General features: G+C 62.5%; 9 protein-coding genes across 9 annotated transcripts; 5 read left to right on the top strand and 4 right to left on the bottom strand.

The window, feature by feature from the left end:
• Positions 1-237: 237 nt before the first annotated feature.
• malS (putative NAD-dependent malic enzyme 3) lies at positions 238-2590 on the top strand. The gene is made up of 5 exons (XM_062773470.1): positions 238-485; positions 541-1022; positions 1062-1223; positions 1272-1332; positions 1371-2590. The coding sequence occupies exons 1-5, from the start codon at positions 321-323 to the stop codon at positions 2376-2378; spliced, it is 1878 nt and encodes a 625-aa protein (XP_062629454.1). The 5' UTR covers positions 238-320; the 3' UTR covers positions 2379-2590.
• A 111-nt stretch (positions 2591-2701) lies between these two features.
• LOC62_05G006952 (uncharacterized protein) lies at positions 2702-4397 on the bottom strand. The gene is made up of 6 exons (XM_062773469.1): positions 4229-4397; positions 4181-4189; positions 3714-4048; positions 3419-3653; positions 3244-3369; positions 2702-3204 (listed from the first exon to the last, which is right to left on the bottom strand). The coding sequence occupies exons 1-6, from the start codon at positions 4283-4285 to the stop codon at positions 2755-2757; spliced, it is 1212 nt and encodes a 403-aa protein (XP_062629453.1). The 5' UTR covers positions 4286-4397; the 3' UTR covers positions 2702-2754.
• A 271-nt stretch (positions 4398-4668) lies between these two features.
• On the top strand, positions 4669-5862 carry AIM18 (Altered inheritance of mitochondria protein 18, mitochondrial; the record flags this gene model as incomplete). The annotated part of the gene is made up of 4 exons (XM_062773468.1): positions 4669-4819; positions 4885-5346; positions 5428-5747; positions 5785-5862. 4 exons carry the CDS (start codon positions 4669-4671, stop codon positions 5860-5862), a joined length of 1011 nt encoding a protein of 336 aa, XP_062629452.1.
• Positions 5725-8922, bottom strand: chr3 (Chitin synthase regulatory factor 3). The gene is made up of 5 exons (XM_062773467.1): positions 8514-8922; positions 6410-8263; positions 6267-6359; positions 6141-6212; positions 5725-6089 (listed from the first exon to the last, which is right to left on the bottom strand). The coding sequence occupies exons 1-5, from the start codon at positions 8656-8658 to the stop codon at positions 5971-5973; spliced, it is 2283 nt and encodes a 760-aa protein (XP_062629451.1). The 5' UTR covers positions 8659-8922; the 3' UTR covers positions 5725-5970.
• Positions 8923-9405: 483 nt separating this feature from the next.
• trp3 (putative anthranilate synthase component 1) lies at positions 9406-11396 on the top strand. The gene is made up of 4 exons (XM_062773466.1): positions 9406-9537; positions 9574-9997; positions 10035-11171; positions 11210-11396. Exons 1-4 carry the CDS (start codon positions 9526-9528, stop codon positions 11242-11244), a joined length of 1608 nt encoding a protein of 535 aa, XP_062629450.1. The 5' UTR covers positions 9406-9525; the 3' UTR covers positions 11245-11396.
• pi041 (putative J domain-containing protein) lies at positions 11386-12952 on the bottom strand. The gene is made up of 3 exons (XM_062773465.1): positions 12464-12952; positions 12306-12413; positions 11386-12255 (listed from the first exon to the last, which is right to left on the bottom strand). The coding sequence occupies exons 1-3, from the start codon at positions 12921-12923 to the stop codon at positions 11426-11428; spliced, it is 1398 nt and encodes a 465-aa protein (XP_062629449.1). The 5' UTR covers positions 12924-12952; the 3' UTR covers positions 11386-11425.
• Positions 12953-13520: 568 nt separating this feature from the next.
• Positions 13521-15623, top strand: YUC8_1 (putative indole-3-pyruvate monooxygenase YUCCA8; the record flags this gene model as incomplete). Its single annotated transcript, XM_062773464.1, has 6 exons — positions 13521-14124; positions 14181-14295; positions 14333-14862; positions 14912-15121; positions 15177-15578; positions 15613-15623. The coding sequence occupies 6 exons, from the start codon at positions 13521-13523 to the stop codon at positions 15621-15623; spliced, it is 1872 nt and encodes a 623-aa protein (XP_062629448.1).
• A 648-nt stretch (positions 15624-16271) lies between these two features.
• Positions 16272-17436, bottom strand: Os06g0561000 (putative inositol oxygenase; the record flags this gene model as incomplete). The annotated part of the gene is made up of 2 exons (XM_062773463.1): positions 17201-17436; positions 16272-16988 (listed from the first exon to the last, which is right to left on the bottom strand). Exons 1-2 carry the CDS (start codon positions 17426-17428, stop codon positions 16272-16274), a joined length of 945 nt encoding a protein of 314 aa, XP_062629447.1. The 5' UTR covers positions 17429-17436.
• Positions 17437-18344: 908 nt separating this feature from the next.
• MAL31_4 (Maltose permease MAL31) lies at positions 18345-20197 on the top strand. Its single transcript, XM_062773462.1, has 3 exons — positions 18345-19006; positions 19046-19705; positions 19754-20197. Exons 1-3 carry the CDS (start codon positions 18379-18381, stop codon positions 20098-20100), a joined length of 1635 nt encoding a protein of 544 aa, XP_062629446.1. The 5' UTR covers positions 18345-18378; the 3' UTR covers positions 20101-20197.
• Positions 20198-20428: the final 231 nt, after the last annotated feature.

Here is a 20428-nt window from a genome sequence, read left to right as displayed (position 1 = left end):
AGACTCATGCATCCTCTTCTTCACTTATCTCTTCCAAACTGGTGAGTATCGCGCGTTGATCATTACGGCCGTGGTGGGTGGCAGCGAGTGACGACATTGGGCGCCAGTGCCGCGCCCCCACTCTTTACCGCGCGCTATTTTCAGGTGACGCCGTCAAAAGTCAGCTGCTGCTTGCAGCGTTTGGCTTTTGGGGAACGACGAAGGCCACAAGATCACAGTCACCCATCTTCCTCGTCTTCCATCTCTCGGCGTCGGCGTCACTCGCCACCGTAATACATAACAGCAACTAACCACTGCAGCAGCTCCTGCAGCCCCGCGCCATGATCCGCCCCACGTGCAGAAACGTGCGCACCGCGCTCCCCAAGACCTGCCCCGTCCACGCTCCTCGTCGCGGCCTCACCTCGAGGACAATCATCACCGACAACAAGAACCTCGTCCCCATCCGCACCAACCTCCGCGGCTCGTCGCTCCTCAACACTCCTAGAGTAAGTTGGCCACCGGCGAGGCCTACCGTGTTGCCCGCGCTAACCCACACCGCAGCTCAACAAGGGCGCTGGCTTCACCCGCGAGGAGCGCGCGGTCTTTGGCCTCGAGGGCTTCCTCCCCTATGACGTCCACTCGCTCGAGAAGCAGGCCCTCCGCGCCTACAACCAGCTCCTCAAGCAGCCCACCGTCATCCTGAAGCACGCCTTCCTCGCCTCGCTCCGTGACCAGAACCAGGTCCTCTTCTACCGTCTTCTGCAGGACCACCTCAAGGAGCTCCTTGGCGTGCTCTACACCCCCGGCGCCGCCGAGGCCGTCGAGAACTACTCCAACCTCTTCCGCCGCCCCATCGGCTGCTTCATCTCGTACCCCAACCACGAGGGCATGCGCGCCCAGCTCGAGGCCCACCTCCAGGACGTCAACCGTACCGCCGACGTCGCGTACCACTCCAAGGACAGCAAGGACGCCATTGACCTTGTTGTTGTGACTGATGCCGAGGCTATCCTCGGTATCGGCGACCAAGGTGTTGGTGGTATTACGTGGGTGGCTTAACATCAAGGTGGCTACTGACCCATCAGCATCTCCACCTCCAAGGCTGCCCTCTACACCCTCGGTGCCGGTATCAACCCCAACCGCATCCTCCCGGTCGTCCTCGACGTCGGTACCGACAACCACGCCCTCTTTGCCGACCCCCTGTACATGGGCTGGAAGCGTACCCGTCTTAGGGGCAAGAACTACGAGTGAGTGGCGCGGCCAAGTGTTTGTGGCGCGGTCGCTGACATTATCAGCAACTTTGTCGACAAGTTCATCGCCAACTGCCGCGACATCTTCCCGAATGCCATCATTCACGTGAGTGTCTGAAGCTCGCACGTTCACTAACCCGCCAGTTCGAGGACTTTGGAATGACCAACGCCTACCGCTTCATGGAGAAGTACAAGGACAAGATCCCCATGTTCAACGACGACATCCAGGGCACTGGTGCCGTCACCCTCGCCGGTCTCCTTGCGGCGCTCAAGGTGTCCAACCAGAAGCTCGGTGACCAGCGTATTGTCATCTACGGCGCTGGCTCCGCGGGTATGGGTATCGCCAACCAGATCCGTGACGGCCTCGAGATCCTCGACGGCAAGACAAGACAGGAGGCCAACAAGCACTTCTGGTGTGTCGACCGCAACGGTCTGCTCGTCGAGTCGATGGGCAACAACCTTCGCCACAGCCAGCAGGGCTACGCCCGTCCCGACGCTGAGATTGCCAACTGGGAGCTCGAGAACCCCGAGCAGCACGCGGCGTACCTCATGGACGTGATCAAGAACGTCAAGCCCACCGTCCTGATCGGCACCTCCACCTCGAGGCGTGCCTTCAACGAGGACATTGTCCGCGAGATGGCCAAGTACGTCGAGCGCCCCATCATCTTCCCCATGTCCAACCCCACCGCCCTCTGCGAGGTCGACCCCGAGGACGCTCTTGCCTGGACCGACGGCAAGGCGCTCGTCGCCACTGGCTCGCCCTTTGCCCCCGTCCCGCTCCCCAACGGCGGCACCTACACTGTTGCGCAGACCAACAACGCGCTCGTCTACCCTGCCCTGTCCCTCGGTGCCATCCTCGCCCGCTCGAAGACCATCTCGCCCTCGATGCTCATGGCCGCTGTGCACTCGCTCGCCCAGCTGTCGCCTGCGCTCAAGGACCCCGGAGCGTCGCTCCTTCCCGACCTTTCCGAGGTCCGCAACGTCTCGGTCGTCGTCGCCGCCGCCGTCTGTCGCCAGGCCGTTGCGGACAACAACGCCACGGACCAGACGACGATTGACATTGTCAACGGCAACCACGACGTGTCGCTCGAGGAGTACATTAAGAGCCAGATGTGGGACCCCGTGTACCGCCCTCTTGAGCTCGTCGACTAAACGGCAGTAGGTGGCGCGCTATGAGCGTCGGTGAGGTGTGGCGACGGTGACGCGCGGTGATGACCGCGACGACCGCGACGAGTGCGACGAGCATGGTTGTCTCCACTGTTCTCGCCTTATTTTATAGAGAGCCTTGTGCTCAAGGGTTGGCCAACTGGCCACTAGTATCTTCTTGTAATGCTTTCCAATCTGGGCATCATGCATCATATGGCATTGCGCTGGGCGTTGGGCGGGTCATGACGCCAACCCTGTGACAGTCCCACGCGCTCACCCCTGCAACAACACACGATCCATTAGAAGCACTCAAGCATAACGTGTAATAACTAGTACTGTCGATTAGTCGTATCCCGCCCCTCGTCTCGTCCACTATCGTCCCCTACTTTGCCTCGACAGCCGCGACCGTGTATCTCAAGCTCGTGCCGCCCGTGAGCGACGCCGTGAGGCGCTCCATCTCCTCGTCGAGCACCTTGCGCGCGAGCACGTCGCCGTCGCGCACCAGCGCGGCGTAGTGCTTTTTGAGGCGCGCGTCGACCTTGACCAGCAGATCGACGACGGACGGGGCAAGCTTCTGCCCCTCTCCCGTGAGCGTGCGGTCGTGGGGCAGCTCGCCGCCAACGATGGCCGCGTCGCTCGCGACCTCGACCTGGCTCCCGTCGAGCGCAGTGCCCAGGATCAGCGTCGACGGGTGCAGGAGCGTGCCGGCGCCTGGGTCGGCCGGGCGCTGCCCGCGCGACGGCGGGAGAAGCATGCCGAGCACCTTCTTGTACACGTCGCGGATGATCGAGCACGTCGACGCGTGTACCTGGAAGTAGTCGGGCGTGAAGGGCTGCATGGGTCAGATGAGGACAGAACTTATAGCACCCACCATGACCGCGAGCACGAGGAAAGACTCGGACTGCGCGTCGACTGGCGCTAACGTCACCTCTGCCGTCGCAGTGTTGGTCGCGACACTCGGGCGGGGCTTTGCGCGTTGTGGGCGGAAGAAGTTTCTCTGCGGGGTGTGAGTGAGTGCTCGTCGCTTAGCACTCGCTAGCACTCACGATAGGCCCCACAACCACTCCTTTACTCGCGGCGGTCTCAGCCCACTGCTCCCACTCATCGAGCAGCTTGGACACGGCGCGCAAATAGTCGGTCGCGCCCGTGATGTCAAACAGCGCGGCGAGGGATAAGCCGAGCGCGTACTCCTGGCGCGCGCGCATGTCGAGGACCTTTGGTCCGAGGGTCGCCTCGAGCGCCGTGCGCGAGACGTGGACAGTGTTGAGCCACGGCGAGTCGCTGAATCGGTCGTCAGCGCCTCCTCCTCCGCCTCCGCCTTCCCGCATCCGTCCCACGCACCCGTTGTACCACTGCATCAGATACGACCAGGCGGCGAGACGCTCGCGCACGAGGCGGTACACGTCGTCTGGGCGTCTGATGGCGACTGGCGCGCCGACGCTCGCTGCCCGGCCGTAGATGCTTGCGGCGGTCGTCGTCGTGCTGTTGCTCACCGAGCGCGCGCCGCGCGTGCTGCTGTCGGGGTAAAAGTTGGACGTCTCGTGCGACTCGTCGCTCGAGGCAATGCTCGGCGTGTAGCTCGCTGCTGGGGCCGCATAGCTGCTAGGCGGCGCGTTGTAACCCCGTTGCCCGGGCTTGCCGAGCGCCGCGAGGAGCGACTGCGCGCTGGTCAGTGGCTTGTGGGGGGTGGGATTGTGGTGGTGGTGGGGGTGGTGGTGGTGATTGTGAGATTGAGGGACGAGATGGGACACTGAGCCCGAGGCTGAAGAAGCTGCTGCTGCGTCGCGTTGCTGAGGCTTGACACGTACTGATGATTGCTGGGGGTTGTTAGCGGTGTCGGCGCGACGAGGGCCCACCTTGCGCTTCATGTTGGCCGACTTGGACGAGAGGGAAAAGTCGATTGTTGATGGCATTGTGGAAGGGGCGGGGGGGATGGTGGCCTGGGCGTATGTGGGTGTGCGCGTCTCTCTCGTGATTGTCGGTGGTGCGGTGGTGGTGGATTCGCCGTCGTTGTCGTCGTCGTCGTCGACACCGAGCAACAGCAGCAGTGGTGTGGATGCGCGCAATGGGTTAGGTTTGGCGCAATTGAGTGAATGGCGACTAGACTGCAACAAGCGACAGGCTGGCCGTTGTCGCGCCGCCAGACTCTCTCTTGCCACGCGCCGATCATTTCAATCCCTCCCGCGTCCCGCGCCGACGCCCTCTCCGCCCCGTCAGGCCGTTCCCTCCCTCGCCCACCCTAAACCTCATCCCAAACCTCCACCACCCAAGTCCACACTGTATACACCACCACAAAATGTCCTCACACTCCTTAGGCCTCCTACTCCGCTCTATGGCAGGCGCAGCGCGCGCCTCGGCCACCCGCGCATACTTCCGCACCCACCGCCGCTCAGTCCTTACCGCCCTCTTCTCCATCCTTGCCGCCGCCGGCGCCGTCTCGTATGCCGGTGAGCCGCGCGCCTAGCTGGCCCCGCCGTGCCGGCTCTCGCTGACCTTACCCCCTCCCGCACAGACACCGAGCGCCTCGCGTACCTCGGCGCCTCAATCTCTGGCTGGAAGGCCCACCTCCAGGACCGGTACACTGTGCAGCTTGACTCTGCGCCGAGCGTCACCGCCTCGCTCGGCGATGCCGAGGGCTTCCGAGGTACGCCGCCACCACTGGCCAGTGTGCCCGATTGTGTATGTTTGCTCACCCCTGGCCCAGTCGACCCCGCAACGTCCGTCTCCCACCCGCTCACGCTCGACCCGGCGTCGGCTCCCGCCCTCGCCCTCGTCGGCGTCGGCGTCCGCACAGTCTCCTTCCTCCGCATGAAGGTCTACTCGGCCGGCTTCTACGTCGACGACTACACGCTCAAGCACCTGGGCCGCATCCCTGGCTGGGCCAACTTTACCGCCAACGAGCTGCAGGGGGACAAGAGTGAGGCGCTCATCGGCGCGCTGCTCGCCGCGCCTGCTGCTTGTGCCATCCGTATCGGTGCGTCGTGGTGGCAGCCGGGGGAGGAGGCTGCACCCACTCGGTGGCGTTGTGGCGCCTGACAACTGACCCCCCGCCCAGTCCCCGTCCGTAACACCGACTTTGGCCACCTCCGCGACGGCCTCACGCGTACCCTCCTCGCCCGTCAAAAGGCCGCCCGCGCCCGCGGCGAGCTGTCCCCCGAGGACGACGAGAAGCTCTCGGTCGCCACGCAGCAGCTCAAAGGCCTTTTCCCCGCCGGATCGGTCCCCAAGGGCAAACAGCTCCTCCTCGTCAAGTCGGCTGATGGCAAGCTCTTTGCCGAGTACGAGGGCCGTGTCCTCGGCACTGTCCACAACCAGTGGGTCGCCGACAACATGATGCTCGCGTATTTTGCAAACAAGGATGTTATTTCTACTGCTGTGAGTGGGTTCGTAGATCAGGTGTTGACCCACACAGCTCCGCGACGACTCGGCCAACGGCTTCGAGTACTGGCTCCAAAAGATGACAGTGCCCAAGATCAAGGCCAACCTCTAGTCATCTTCAGCATATCCACACTCCACTCGCAACACAAAAGCCAATCAATGCTGTGCATGTTGTACAAGCAAACCTTTCCACATATTATGACATCTTCATCCCCAGTCCTTACATTATGACGCACTCTGACTCGGCCTCCTTGCGTGTAGGTCGGGCACCCTTGCCCTTTACGTTCTTGTTGCTGTTCAACTCGGCCAGGCGCTGCATCGCTCGCTTGTGGTTCTGGCCTGGGGTGGGGTGTCAGCAATGACTCGGGCGTTCCGTGTCCGCTGACTTACTCGCTGCGCGCATGTACCATCGCTTGGCCAGCTCGATATCCTGCTTGACACCGATGCCAATCTCCGTGTAGTCTGGACGTGTCAGCACCAACACCGAACTCCCAGCCGCATTACACCACCACTCACATCCCACGGCGTACTCGGCCTTTGCCAGGCCCTTGTTTGCGGCCTTGCGACCCCAGAGGTATGCCTCCGTGTCAGATTGCTTCAGAACACCCTCTGCCGCAACGTCAGCGCTATCCAAGCCGATATCACAACACGTCACTTACCACTTCCAGTAAGGTACCATCCACTAAGGGCGAGTTCTGCTTCGGCCTCCCCCTTCTCCGCAGCACGTGTGTACCAGGCGATACTGCGGCGCGGATCAATGGGGAATCCGAGTGTGCCAAACTCGTGGCACGAGCCGAGCTTGAACTGGGCAGGAGGGTATCCCAGCTGGCCAGCCTGGGTAAGGTACTCGCGAGAGAGGTTCGGGTCGAACGGAATGACGCCATTCGTGCCGTTGTTCTGTCGCTCGTGCAAGAGGGCGAGCTCGTGAAGCGCATGCGGGTTGTCCTCATCGGCCTGGGCAGCAGCGCGGCGGAGCCAAACTAACGCCTCACGTGGGTTGCGTGGGTGGTTCATGATGCCGTTGAGCAAAATGAGAGCGAGTTTGTACATCGCCGCAGTGTCACCCAGCGCCGCTGCCTTGCGGTAGAACAAGACGGAGCGTCCGGGATCACGCTTTGTGCCTGCGCCGAGCTCGCAGCACACGGCGGCACGGTACGTCGCCGCGGGGTGGTTGAGCTTGGACGCCATGAGATAGAGGTAGTAAGCCTTCTCGTGGTCGACCTGTAGTCCGAGCTGCCCTGTTCCGTACAGATTGGCGAGGAAGAACTGGGCGTCGGCGTACGGATCTTTGCTCTCTGCCAACTTCTTGATGTTACGCAAGCTCTCTGCCAGGAGCGAGTCACGGTACTTGCGACCGGCACGCGAGTCATGCTGGCCAATCTCGTCACCAATCTTCTTGGCCGCCTCAATGAGGTACTTGGCAAAGGCAAACTGAGCCTCTGGGTCCGGGTCGACCTTCATGCGGTTGCGGTAGTCGTCAACAAACTCGCGCGTGTATGGTGGTTTGCTGACGTCAATCGCGGCCGCTGCGCCCCGTCGTCGAGTAGACGAGGCGCCCACGGACTCGGACTGCTGGGGTGGGGGCGGCTGGGGCTGCGACGTCACTCGGGGCGGGGGGATCGATCCCATCGATGACAGCGACAAGGTCGACATGTTGGACCGCGATGTGTTGGTCCGAGCCAGGTTCGACATGCTCGCCTGGCGCGATGGTGGGCCGTGAGCCATGGGCTGGCCTCCTGGCGGAGGTCCCCCAGCAGCCGGTCCGCTGGGAGGCAATCCGAGAAAGTCGTTCGCCGCAGAGTAGTACGGGTTGGCAGCAAACTCGGCCTGGGGAGCATTTGGAAACGGTTGATTTGGCCATCCAGCTCCAGGCGGATGAGGCCCACCAGCGGGAGGAGGCCCCCCGTAACCACGCCCAGGTCCTGGCTTGGGTGCGGCGCCATAGGCACCCAATCCCGAATCGAGGCTGTACACGCTCGCACTCGGGTCCTGTTGTCCATGGGGAGGAGCGTGGCCGGCGGTCACAGACCTCTGCCCTCGGAGTTGCGGAGCGACACCGCCGTACGGGGACGGGAACGAGGGCATCGTCTGCTGTCTCTGAACTCCGTGGCCCGGCGGCGCTCCAGGTTGTCCACCGTGAAAAGGCGGCTGCCCTTGGGGATGCGGGGCCGCTCCAGTCAACCGGAGGTTTGCAAAGTCGGCTTCAACATCGTTGGCATCCGAGTGAGGTCGCCGCGCGATGCCGTGACTTGCGCCGCTGTCGGCCGACATGCGGTTGGTCTCGGAGCCAGGAGCAATGCCATCGTACCCGACCTGCGACTGGTAGTCAACAGGAGGATAAGGTGCTTGATTTATAGGCGGAAGACGAGTAGGACCACCGCCGGGGTGGTGAGGAGCCGGAGCTGGCTCAAACGAAGGCCCTCGTCCGTCAACGGGCGAAGCCATAGCAGCAGAATATGATGGGGGGAGGGGGTTGTCGCTCAAGTCTAACTCTGGAAGGGCGAGGGGTTCAGCTGTTCGTGTGAGTAAGTTGACAACGAAGGAGGGGGACGACGACGATGAGCACGGCGAGAAACGAAACTGCGGCGCTTGGAGCACCCAGCGCAGCGGCGGCGTGAGGCTTGTGATCAACATCACACACTCGCCCCGTGTCGTCCGCGGCCAGACGACGCCATGAGCACACCAGAATGGCCCAACCCTGGTGAGGATGTGGGGTATGGAGCGCTCGGGGCGAGTCCAACTCGCCCGATCTTGTCGACTTACCAAAGTCACGCATGCTTGTACTCCTGTTGACATGTGACGCGTCGAGGCCATTGCTGCCATCCGCGTACTCGTCTACTGCGGGAAGGGGCTCTGATGCGAGATAGGCATCGTATGTGTGCGCCCGACGCGGTGGGGCAGTGGGCATGTCGCGGATGAGGCTGGCTGTCGAGGCCCGTAGCGCGCGACACGGGGTTGATGGAGAAAAGGGGGGTTGCAGGGGGAAGTGCGAGGGGGCGGCGCGTGTGTTTGGGGAGGAGGAACCTGTCCGTGGATGCGGGTGTGCGTATTAGGATTGAGAGTAATATCTATGTATTGTAAAATGTCGATGCAAAGTGAGAAGAGGAGAGAGAGAGATGGGAGTGTCGATTGGTAGAAGGAGTTGTGTCGAGCGACGACGAGGACAAGGGAAGACGGGGCGGTAATGAGATGAAACGTGTAGAAGGGTGGCCGTGGTGTGGGTGGGTGTGGTTGTTGGGCTGTCGAGTGAGTTGCAATGCCGTGTGGCCGTGTGTAGCGTGTCGTCAATGATAGGGGCTTCCGACGCAACGCTGGGCGTATAGTCGTCGTAATACAATACATAGTCTGCTCTCCTGCTTGCTGCTTGCTCGTGCTACTCGTGTTGTGCCCAATGTGTATCTGTCTCACTTGTCGCGGCGCCTCATCGCTTCTCCTGTGGCTCTGCTCATCCCATCCATTCGGTTCGGCACGAACTGCCTCGATGCCCACAAAGTGTCATGGCCCACCGCCCGCTGCCCGCCCACTCCCGTCCACTCGTCGTTGGCCCCTGTTTACCCACAACCTTGCAGTGAACTAATGACGAATCACGTGACTCTATTACACACACCGACTTTGTTCCGAAACGCGACTCGACAATGAACAGTCAGTCAGTCGAGCAGCAAGCAAGCATCGGCCGCAGGCGACGCAACCAGCCAGTCCACTTTAGTCCAACAAAAGCAGCATCTCATAGACTGCATTCTTGTCTCGCTCACACCCACCTCCCGTCATCGCCATCATGACCCAGACAGTGAGCTAATGAGATCGTAGCTCAGCTCACGCCCAGGCATTGAAACCCTCCCTCGACGAGGTCAAGACCCTCCTCGAGACTGCCACCTCGACCCCGACCACCCTCCTGCCAAAGGCGTCGTCCGGCTTCCCCTCATCATCAGGTGTCGCCGCTGGTGCAGTCACCCCCGTTGAGCACCAGCGCCCCAACCTGGTGCCAGTGTACGACGACATTCCCGCCGACCTCCTCACCCCCGTCGCTGCTTACCTCAAGGTGTCCGAGGGAAGCAACTACTCGTTCCTCCTCGAGTCAATCACCGGTGGCGAGAACCTCGCACGGTATTCCTTTGTCGGCGCCGACCCCCTCAAGACGGTGCGTACCGGCGAGGGCTTTGACGTCGAGGGCGACCCGCTCGAGGCATTGGAGAAGGACCTCGACCAGTACCGCTATGTCAAGCTCGACGCGGTGCCAACGTTCACCGGTGGGTTCTTGAGGCGTGCGGCGCGCTGACTCGCCAGGCGGAGCTGTCGGCTTCATCACATACGACTCGATCTCCCACTTCGAGCCCGTGACCAAGCCCGCCACGCCGCCCCGGAACCCCATTCCCGGCATGCCCGAGGCCTTCTTCATGCTTGCCCAGACGATTGTCATCTTTGACCACATCTTCCAGTCGATCAAGATTGTCTCGCACGTCTACCTTCCTGACGGCGAGCCCATCTCCAAGCTCCCCGAGCTGTACGCCGAGGCTGCTGCGCGCATCGCCGCCGTCAAGGCCAAGCTCGTGGCACCTGGTGTCCCGGACGTGCCGCAAGGCCCTATCACCCTCGGCAACGAGGCCATCAGCAACGTCGGACAGGCTGGCTACGAAGCGTTTGTCACCAAGCTCAAGGAGCACATTGTCAAGGGCGACATTATCCAGGCTGTCCCTAGCCAGCGTCTTGCTCGCAAGACCGACCTGCACCCATTCAACGTCTACCGCCACCTCCGCCGCCTCAACCCCAGCCCGTACATGTTCTACCTGAACTGTGGCGACGTCCAGCTCGTTGGAGCGTCGCCCGAGACGCTGTGCAAGGTCGAGGGACGCAAGGTGTACAACCACGCCATTGCCGGCACGGTCAAGAGAGGAAAGAACGCTGCCGAGGACGCCGAGCTGGGCCAGGGCCTGCTCGCGTCGGAGAAGGACCGCGCTGAGCACATCATGCTGGTCGACCTGGCGCGCAACGACGTGAACCGCGTGTGCAAGCCCGAGACGGTCAAGGTGGACGACCTGATGCGGTTGGAAAAGTTCTCTCACGTCATCCACATCACGTCGCAGATCAGCGGCATTCTCCGCGACGACCAGTCGCGATTTGATGCGTTCCGCTCCATCTTCCCTGCCGGCACCGTGTCGGGTGCGCCCAAGGTCAAGGCGATTCAGCTCGTCGGTGGCCTCGAGCAGGAGCGTCGTGGCGTGTACGCTGGCGCCGTTGGACGGTTCGACTTTGACCGCAACGAGCTCGACACGTGTATCGCCATCCGCACAATGACGTTCAAGGACGGCACGCTGTACCTCCAGGCTGGCGGCGGTATCGTGTTCGACTCGGTGGAGTATGACGAGTGGATGGAGACGTGCAACAAGGCAGCCGCCAACATCAAGGCGATTGCGTCGGCCGAGGGTGAGCTTGCGAATCCGGATGCAGCTGACACGTCGCAGAGTACCACTACGCGCTCCAGCAGCAAAAGGCATAAGTCAGTAGACAGGGATAGACAGTGTGTGCATACAGTAGGCGGCTTGTTTGTAGATGTGTGGCATGACACAATCACTGCCACGCCGACACCCCCGAGTTAGTCACCAGTGCTCGCGCGGCCCCTCTGGCCCTCGACGTGGCACTCGACGCCACCATACATCCTAATCTACACGCCCTACAAACTAAAATGGCTGCATGGATACGCCAAACCGTTTCAACTGCTCGCATGCCTGGTTGGTCTGGGCGCGGAGGTCGCGAATCTTGGCCATGTCTGCGCCTATTCCAAACAGGCCTGCCTCCTCTGCAATCTTGCGCTGCTTTGTCGCCTCGAAGTTGCGGCACTCGGTCTGGAGGTACTGGATCTGGACCTGCTCTACGCCGCGCTCGAAAGAGCGGATCTTGGTAGAGTACTTGTACACGTCTGGCTGGTCGCGGCGCTTCTCGGGCACGTCGTCCCACACGGGCCACTGCTCCCACTCGCCCTTGTTGACATAGTATGGGATGTGGTGCTGCCACGTCTTGCGGGGCATGTCGAACTGCTCGGACGGCTGGAAGCGGAACGTCGGGTCGGGGACGTGCGGGCCCGAGAAGAGCGTCGGGATGAGCGAGAAGAAGACGAACAGCAGCAGGATGGCGACGGGGAGCAGCGCCATCAGCGGCGACTGCGCGCCCTCCTCCATGCCGCCGCCGGCGGCCTGGCGCGCGCGCCGCGCGTTGTTGAACCCCTGGCCTCCGCCAAACGTGTACACCCGTGCTCCGCCAAACGGCGAGCCGCCAAAGCCCCCCTGCATGCCGCCGCCGCCGAAAAACATGTTGAACAGGTCCTCGGGGTTCATCTCGCCGTGGAAGCCGCCGCCGCCTTGGAAGCCGGGGTGCATGCCGCCGCCGCCGAACCCGCGTGCCATGCCGCCTCCGCCGCCGCCGCCGCGCTGTGTTGGGTCGACGCCGGGGTTCGAGTCGAATGACGCTCGTAGGTCTCTGTCTGAGAGGATCTGGAAGGCTTTGGAAACCACTAAGGCGGGTTAGTACTGATCGGCGGCGTCCATCGCCACCCCGACGCACTCTTGAATGCCTCGTCGGCTCCTGGAGCGCCGTTCTTGTCGGGATGCAGTGCGAGCGCGAGCTTCTTGTACGCGCGCTTGACGTCGTTCTCGGTACATGTTCTCTCGACTGAGCTGGGTGTCAGACAACCGGTTCCTCCAGCTACCAGCTCCACGCACCGGCCAGGATCTCATAGTACTCGTACTCGCGGCACTTCTTGATCCGCGTGACGACCTCGAGTTGTTTGACGGTGTACTCGCGCTTCTTGCCCTTGGAGTCGGCGGCTGGTGCTGCCTTGCTGGAGCTTGCGTCGTCCTTCTTCTCGGGGTGTCGCCGGTGCGCCGAGGTGACGTGCTCCTCTACGCCGGTCGCGCGGGCCGACGAGGACCCGTTGGGCGTGGACGGCGTCGCGGGTGGTGAGGTCGACGAGCCGCCCGCACCGGCGGCGCCGGTGGACGACGCCTCGCCGCCGACTGCAATCTCGCGCTCGATGACGACCACCATCGCTTCCCCCTCGGGCGTGCGATACAGGCTCACGCTCTTGCGCGCAAACTTGAGCGCGGCCGTCAGGTTGGATGACCCGCGATGCCGCTGCGCAATGGTGAGGCAGCGTAGCGCTTCGTCCTTGTTGACCTCCATGGTGGTGGTGGTGGTGTGATGGGTTTGTTGATATTACAGCCAAGGCCAAGTGGCTCTCTCGTTCCATCGAAGTCCACCAACGACATTGTCAGCGCGTGCAGGTACGGCCTGGGACTGCGCTGGCCGGCGCCACCACGCGGCAATTGGCAACGGCGTTAGGTGGGTTCTAATGGCAATTAGGAAAGTCGTAGTGTCATTAGTAATGATTAGAAAACACCAGCGTGTTCCCAGTTTAGGCTCAACGCCCACGTGCACCACGCGAGCCTCGCGCGAGTTCCGCAGGAGTTACAGCGCAGCACCCGCCAAGCCACCAAGCCGCCTCGGCCGCCTCCTTATCGGTCTCGTCCGGTGCCCCATGACCCATCTCGACCACCCCGGCTACTGTTGACGTTCCTTGTCCCGGTCTCGTCGTGCAGTGCAGTCGGTCCGATGCGTCGTCTTCGTCTTCTGGGGCCAGAGGTAGATCTGTTCCCTGCTGCGGCAGGCTCGGCTTCTCGGCAGCGCCCCGCTTGGCGTCGGGATGAGCGGCACTGGTCTGGGGTATAAGAGTCCACCGTCAACACCCCTCTGTTCCCCACGTAAACACAACACCTAGTCATGGTTTCCGAACCCCAGCAGCAGCCGCAAGAGCTCCCGACTCACCAGAGCGGGTTCACTCCCCCCGCCGCAGACAAGGTAGACGTGCCAGCCGTCGCGTCTTCCTTTGTCTCGGCTTTCGCAGCCGCCGCAGCCCAGCCCGGCAATGGCGAGCGCTTCGCTGCACTCTTCACGCCGACGGGCTACTGGCGTGACATTCTGGCGTTCACGCACGACTTCCGCACCTTCTCCGCCGAGAACAAGGGCCAGATCGCCACCGCCGCGGCGGACACGTTCCCGGGCACCAAGGCACGCGAGTTTGCCGTCGCGCCCGAGCCGGCCGCCGTGCTCGAGTCGCCGTTCCCCGACGTGAGCTGGGTGCGCGTCCACTTCAACTTCCGGACCAGCCTGGGCACCGCCTCGGGCGTCGCGCGCATCGTGTATGACGAGCGCATTGCCGAGTGGAAGGCGTACACCGTCTACACTTTGCTCGAGGAGATCGACGGCCACCCCCAGCGCGTCGGTGCTCAGCGTATCGAGGGCGAGCAGAACCTCCAGGAGACTTACGACCAGCGGAGGGAGCGCGAGAGCGAGTTCAAGGACAAGGACCCCGAGGTTCTGATCCGTGAGCCTGGCGCGGTTGTGTGTCGGCAGAAGCATACTGACGCCCCTGCCAATCAGTTGGAGCCGGCCACAACGGTCTCGCCACAGCCGCCATGCTCAACTCGTTTGGCGTCACGTCGCTCTGCATTGACAAGTTTGAGCGCATCGGCGACAACTGGCGCAAGCGCTATGCGTGGGTGTCACAAAGAATGAGGCTGCTGACCCTCCAGGTCCCTCTCCCTCCACGACCCGGTGTACACCAACCACATGCCGTTCATGCCGTTCCCGGACAACTGGCCCAAGTTTATGCCGGCGGGCAAGCTGGCCAACTGGCTCGAGTCGTACGCCGAGGCGATGGAGTGCAACGTGTGGCTGAAGAGCACGCTCGACCCCGCGCGTACAAAGTGGGACGCGGCGGCCAACAAGTGGAACGTGGTCGTGCTGCGGACCAAGGCCGACGGGAGCGTCGAGGAGCGCCCCATGTCGGTCGGGCACATTGTGCTCGCTACCGGCCTCGCGGGCGGCAAGGCCAAGATGCCGCCTCCGTTCAAGGGCCAGGAGGAGTGGGCCGGGTCCATCGTCCACTCGTCCAAGCACGCCGGCGGGGACGCGTGGACGGGCAAGAAGGCGCTCGTCGTCGGCGCGTGTACTTCGGCCCACGACATCAGCGCCGACCTCGTCAACAAGGGCGTCAAGACCACCATGCTCCAGCGGTCGCCCACGTTCATCATGTCGATCAAGAACGGGCTCCCTCTGCTCGGTGGGTCGTGGAGCGGCCTCGTGGCATGCACTCTCGCTGACTCTCCCAGACGGCGGCATCTTCACCGAAGAAGGCCTCGCCACACACACGATTGACCAGGCCGATCGTCTCATGGACTCGGTCCCCAAGCAGGTCGGCAAGTTCTTCCACCAGCGCATCGTTCGCCACCTTGCCGAGGCCGACAAGGACATTCTCGACGGCCTCAAGAAGGTCGGGTTCAGGACCTGGCCCGGTATCGAGGGCACTGGGTGGCTGCTCTGTATGTTGTCCACACTTGAACGCCGCTGCGATGCTGACACACGCGCCTTACCCAGTGGCCCTGCACAAGGTCGGAGGCTACTACTTCACCGCGGGCGGTTCCGAGATGATCGCGGCAGGCAAGATCGGCGTCAAGCCCGGAGAGATCGCCTCGTTCGACGCAGACAAGTATGTGACCTTCACCGACGGCTCGCGCGAGCAGTACGACCTGGTCGTCTTCGCGACGGGGTACACTGGCTTTCCCGCAACGGTCGCCGAGACGTTTGGCGAGGCGAACGCGGCCAAGATCAAGCCGGTGTGGGGGCTCGACAAGGACTGGGAGGTGTGCGGCGTCGCGCGCGACATGGGCCTGCCGCACGTCTTTAGCGTCATTGGCAACTTTATGATGGCGCGCTGGTTCAGCAGGCGCGTCGCGCTGCAGATCATTGCGCAGAACGACGGCAAGTGGGCCGAGCCTTGTGAGTGTGTGTGTGGGGTCATGCTGACGCGCAGACACAAAGTAGGGGCGCCACGGGCGCCACGTTCGGGTTCGGGTTCAGGCCGGGGCCACCGGGCCGAGGTCTTCGTCAGCAGTAGCAGCGAAAAAGAAATGAAAGAAGTCATGCAGTCTCGTAATGCGTATTAGGAAGCCCGCAGCAGGAATTAGAGTTGCGCAGGCAGGCTGCTTGCCAGTTCAGGCTCAATCGTGCCAAGCCATCGTCTACCCATCGTCTACGTCCACAGCCATGTCCGCGAACGGACTTGTCGTCGCTGACTGACGAACACGCGGCTGCGCAAACGGCGACGAAGACGGCAGCGTCAGGATACCTTCCAGGCCACACGGCCTTTGTGGGTTCTTCCCCTCGGCGAGGCAAAATCTGCTGGCCGAGGGCGGGTGCGACGACGGTGCCAGACACGATGGAACCGCGTTGACCACCACGCACACGACCACACTGTGAGTCATTCTCCACTGCGCCTGTGTGGCGCCACCACCCACCACACCGCGACGTTGTCATCCGTACCCCGCAACCCACACCCCACCCCCGCGACCACGCCCAGTCTATAGTATATGCATAGGACTGTAAAACGTCCCAGAAAGTAATTGTACAATTGTCCTTTGAATGCGTCTTCTCCCCTGGTCGTACAAGCAGCCGCCCCCGCTCGCCTGCCCTCTACCACTCGATCTCGCCGGGGATGTACTTGTCAATGAGGGCCTGGTAGTACTCCTTGAGCTCGTCGACCTTGGGTGGCGAGTCGGACTTGGAGTAGAGGTCGTAGGGGTTGAATGCCTCGACGGCCTTGAGCTGCTCGTAGTCGTCGGCGTTCATGAGGTGGCGGTAGGCGCCCTCACGGTGCCAGGGGTAGAACGAGTGGTAGCGGAGCATGGAGAGCGCAGCCTTGGGCAGCGTCGACTGGCGGCGGAGCACGTCGTAGATGTACTCGTCGTGGCCCCAGGACAGCAGCACGTTGTCGAGGCCGCAGTTGGGCTCGTAGATGCCGAGCTCGGTCTGGAGCTTGGGGTCGTTGTAGTCGGGGTTCTCCTTGAACGTCTCGGGGTAGATGATCTTGTCGGAGAACTTGCAGCCAACAACAAACGTGTCGCCGACAACGTCCCACTGGCCCTCGGCGCCAAAGAAGCACAGCAGCTTGCCGAGGTCGTGCACCAGGCCGGTAAGCTGCATCCAGTCGGGCTTGCCGTCGCGGCGGATCGCCTCGGCAGTCTGCAGCAGGTGCTCGATCTGGCCGACCGACGTGTCGGGGTCCGACTCGTCGACGAGCTTCTCGAGGAGCTCCATCGCCTCCCAGATGGTCATGCGCGCGCGCACAGTGTTCTGGAACTGCTTGCGGATGTTGATGTTGTACTCGAGCGTCTGCTTGCGGTGCTGCTCCTGCGGGGTGTTAGCGGGTGGGGGATGGGCGGGGGCGGGAAGGTGGCGACGAGGGCGAGGTGGGGCAGAGAAGCGACCGAGAAATCGGTTGTGCGGAAACTGGCCGTTGCCACATTGTGAAAGAGCCACAAGGGGGTAGTCATGTAACCAGGCACCGGTCTGCTCTGCCTTCTCTGCGACCACCACACGACCTTGCCACCAACAACACTCACGGCGTAAAAGTTCTTGACGCGGTCGCAGGCGTCCTCGTACTGCCTGAAGGCCGTCTTGTCCTTCTCGGCATCAAACTTGGACTCGGCGTCAAACTCGGCGGCGGCCGCAGCAGCCGCCTCCTTGTTCTGGAGCTTGAGGACGTTGACGGCGTCAACCTCGTCGGACACGACGTCGAGCTTGTGCGCCGCGTCCTTGACGTAGTCGGTGATCTCGGGAGCGTGGACCATTGTGACTGTCTGTGTGCGTGCGTGGGGTGGTGTAGTTGTCGAGGGGAAGAGATGCAGACTGCTGCGTCGCGACCCAGCGCCTTATGACCACTGTGCAACGCCGATTCGGCTCACGCCCGGCCTCTGCCTCGCCTCTGCCCAGACCTTTCTTTTCCTGCCATTCCTGCCGACTAGCCTGGCCGGCTCGGTGCATTTCAGGCATGCAACAGGGCGAGGATTGTCCGTTGCATGTTCGGCCCGAGCCCCCCATGCAGAGCGGGGGTGGGGGTGCGGTGCGGGGGGCCATGTACAGTGGCGAGGTGTCCAACACGGCCGCCCAGTAAACAGCGAGACGTTTGCGCCGCCGCTCCGTTCTAGGCCCGACCCGACTCCGATTCGGCGCTGGCTCGGCGAGTTTTTGCGCCGGTAAGCCTCCGATATCGGACTTGGGCTTTTGTTCTCGGCGCAAACGGCTTTGCGCCTGCTTTTCCGGGTATACTGGCTCTGGAATCGTATATAATACTGTGCAAGGCCTTGGCGACGTCCTTTTGCCCCTCTGGACCGCCCATATCACCATTTTACATGTTCTGAACGCCTGTGAGAGCAGGTTTTCTGCCACAGAACGGGACCCACGCGCAGCGGGGAGTAAACGCCGCTGGCGCGCTCCTATTGGCCAAAAATCTGCACCGCGGGGTGTGTGCAGCGAGGAGAGCTACAGCAACAGCGAGCAGGCATGCATGCGTCGCGAGGAGACAGCGGGGTGCGCGGTGGACCCAGCAGAGGAGCCAGTGTGTGTGGATCTGTGTGGCCCCGGCCGTGTGTGTGTTTGATCGCCGCGTTGTATAGTGCGCCAGTGTTTGTTGATCCGCCTGCCAGGCGCGTCGTACTCGGCAATCAACACGCGTAGCGCAGATTGACTTCTCCCATTCCTCAAACTCACCATCTCACCACCACCACCAAACCCCACCACCATGTCGTCGTCCAAAGACGCCGAGGCCGCGGGCCGCGACTCTGGGCCCGAGCTCACGCCGTCGCTCTCCGAGCTGCGTGCGAATGCGCGCCGCGCGACCGAGAAGGAGCAGAACATGACGCTCATGCAAGGCCTGCGGCTCTACCCCAAGGCCGTGGGCTGGTCGCTCCTCATCTCGACCTGCATCGTCATGGAGGGCTACGACGTGTGCCTCCTCGGCAACTTTTACGCCTTCCCCCAGTTCAACGAGAAGTACGGCAAGCTCAACAAGGACGGCAAGTGGGAGATCCCAGCGCCCTGGCAGGCCGGCCTGAGCAACGGCGCCAACGTCGGCAGCATCATCGGCCTGTTCCTCAACGGCATCGTGTCCGAGCGCTTTGGATACCGGTACACGGTCATGGGATGCCTGATCCTGCTGTCGGGCTTCATCGCCATCGCGTTCACCGCCAAGGACATTGTCGCGCTCCAGGTCGCCGAGATCCTGTGTGGTATCCCATGGGGCGTCTTCCAGACCCTCACCATCACCTACGCGTCCGAGGTCTGCCCCGTCGCGCTGCGCGGATACCTCACATGTTACGTCAACTTTTGCTGGGGAATCGGACAGGTAATCGGGTCGTCTGTCATAAAAAGTAGGTAGGCCGGACGAAGAGCCTCGCTGACCCCCGCAGGCATGCTCCCCCGGACCGACCAGTGGGCGTACCGCATTCCGTTCGGCCTGCAGTGGATGTGGCCGCTTCCGCTGTTCATCGGGGTCTTGCTCGCGCCCGAGTCGCCGTGGTGGCTCGTGCGCAAGGGCCGGCTCGAGGAGGCCAAGCACGCGCTGCTGCGTCTCACCAGCCTCGACCGCGAGACCGACTTTGACGCCGACGAGACGATCGACATGATGCGCCACACCACCGAGCTCGAGCGCGAGATCACCTCGGGATCCAGCTACCTCGACTGCTTCCGCGGCTCGGACCTCCGCCGTACCGAGATCGTGTGCATGGTCTGGGCGATGCAGAACCTCGCTGGCAACTCGTTCTCGGGCTACGCGACCTACTTCCTCCAAAAGGCGGGCGTGCGCAACGACATTGCGTTCGACTTTACCATTGGCATCTACGCGATCAACTGTGCCGGCGTGTTCGGCGCATGGGGCCTCATGTCCATGGGTGTCGGCCGCCGCACGCTGTATCTGTACGGCCTGTGTGGCCTCTGTGCCGCGCTCTTCGTCATGGGCTTCCTTGGCCTCGTCCCCGAGGCACACCGCCAGCAGGCCGCCATGGCCACTGGCGCGATGATGATCATCTGGGCTGCGTTCTACCAGTGCACCGTCGGCACGATTGCGTACAGTGAGTTGCGTCGTGTCTTTCCTGGGCAACTCTCGCTGACCCCTCCAGGCCTGGTGGCAGAGATCTCGACCCGCCGCCTGCAGATCAAGACCATTGTCCTCGGCCGCAACCTGTACAACGTCGTCGGCATTGTCTGCTCCGTGCTTACGCCGTACATGCTCAACACGGACGCCTGGAACTGGGGCAACTACGCCGGCTTCTTCTGGGGCGGATCGTGCTTCCTGTGTATCATCTACACCTACTTCCGAGTCCCAGAGCCCACGGGTCGCTCGTTCGCCGAAATCGACTTGCTCTTTGAGCACGGCGTCTCCGCGCGCAAGTTTGCGACCACAAACGTGGACGTGTTTGCGAAGAACGCCGTGTCGCACGTGGAGCAGGTCGATGAGAAGAAGTAGATTGATCTCTAGAGTGCTAGAGTGTATTAGAGGATTAGACCTAGTTGCTACTGTTGAATAATTACTCGTACTCGTGCCATGCAATGGTTAATGCAGAATGCCCGGAATGCCTCACTTCGAGGCCATCACATCATCACTCACATGCCACTCACATGCCGAAGATCACCATTGAGGATGTGATTGCGGGGACCCCGCACTTTGCGCCAATCAGCAAGTCGGCGACTCCACATGTGCCGGTGCGCCGCAGCCCAGCATCAGTGACGACGACGACGACCCGCCCCCCCGCGTGCTTCCCCTCCTTCCTTTACGTCGTCACTTTTCTCCTCCT

This window comes from Vanrija pseudolonga, chromosome 5 (genome assembly GCF_020906515.1).
Source record: "Vanrija pseudolonga chromosome 5, complete sequence".
In the NCBI taxonomy this organism is placed as follows: Eukaryota; Fungi; Basidiomycota; class Tremellomycetes; order Trichosporonales; family Trichosporonaceae; genus Vanrija; species Vanrija pseudolonga.
This window is presented reverse-complemented; position numbering and strand designations above follow the sequence as displayed.

What these genes read in the sequence shown, in the direction of transcription:
- MAL31_4 (XM_062773462.1), top strand. Translation starts at nt 18,379, where the DNA reads ATGTCGTCGTCCAAAGACGCCGAGGCCGCGGGCCGCGACTCTGGGCCC. An exon ending in CGGGTCGTCTGTCATAAAAA is followed by an intron (nt 19,007 to 19,045) that starts GTAGGTAGGCCG and finishes TGACCCCCGCAG; the next exon opens with GCATGCTCCCCCGGACCGAC. An exon ending in CGTCGGCACGATTGCGTACA is followed by an intron (nt 19,706 to 19,753) that starts GTGAGTTGCGTC and finishes TGACCCCTCCAG; the next exon opens with GCCTGGTGGCAGAGATCTCG.
- pi041 (XM_062773465.1), bottom strand. Translation starts at nt 12,923, where the DNA reads ATGGAGGTCAACAAGGACGAAGCGCTACGCTGCCTCACCATTGCGCAG. An exon ending in GTACTATGAGATCCTGGCCG is followed by an intron (nt 12,414 to 12,463) that starts GTGCGTGGAGCT and finishes CACCCAGCTCAG; the next exon opens with TCGAGAGAACATGTACCGAG. An exon ending in AGCCGACGAGGCATTCAAGA is followed by an intron (nt 12,256 to 12,305) that starts GTGCGTCGGGGT and finishes AACCCGCCTTAG; the next exon opens with TGGTTTCCAAAGCCTTCCAG.
- chr3 (XM_062773467.1), bottom strand. Translation starts at nt 8,658, where the DNA reads ATGCCCACTGCCCCACCGCGTCGGGCGCACACATACGATGCCTATCTC. An exon ending in GGCCGAGTACGCCGTGGGAT is followed by an intron (nt 6,213 to 6,266) that starts GTGAGTGGTGGT and finishes TGACACGTCCAG; the next exon opens with ACTACACGGAGATTGGCATC. An exon ending in ATGGTACATGCGCGCAGCGA is followed by an intron (nt 6,090 to 6,140) that starts GTAAGTCAGCGG and finishes ACCCCACCCCAG; the next exon opens with GCCAGAACCACAAGCGAGCG.
- LOC62_05G006952 (XM_062773469.1), bottom strand. Translation starts at nt 4,285, where the DNA reads ATGCCATCAACAATCGACTTTTCCCTCTCGTCCAAGTCGGCCAACATG. An exon ending in CTGATGCAGTGGTACAACGG is followed by an intron (nt 3,654 to 3,713) that starts GTGCGTGGGACG and finishes CGACCGATTCAG; the next exon opens with CGACTCGCCGTGGCTCAACA. An exon ending in TCCTCGTGCTCGCGGTCATG is followed by an intron (nt 3,205 to 3,243) that starts GTGGGTGCTATA and finishes TGACCCATGCAG; the next exon opens with CCCTTCACGCCCGACTACTT.
- trp3 (XM_062773466.1), top strand. An exon ending in CGCGGTGCCAACGTTCACCG is followed by an intron (nt 9,998 to 10,034) that starts GTGGGTTCTTGA and finishes CTGACTCGCCAG; the next exon opens with GCGGAGCTGTCGGCTTCATC. An exon ending in GGCGATTGCGTCGGCCGAGG is followed by an intron (nt 11,172 to 11,209) that starts GTGAGCTTGCGA and finishes GACACGTCGCAG; the next exon opens with AGTACCACTACGCGCTCCAG.
- malS (XM_062773470.1), top strand. Translation starts at nt 321, where the DNA reads ATGATCCGCCCCACGTGCAGAAACGTGCGCACCGCGCTCCCCAAGACC. An exon ending in CTTAGGGGCAAGAACTACGA is followed by an intron (nt 1,224 to 1,271) that starts GTGAGTGGCGCG and finishes TGACATTATCAG; the next exon opens with CAACTTTGTCGACAAGTTCA. An exon ending in TCCCGAATGCCATCATTCAC is followed by an intron (nt 1,333 to 1,370) that starts GTGAGTGTCTGA and finishes CTAACCCGCCAG; the next exon opens with TTCGAGGACTTTGGAATGAC.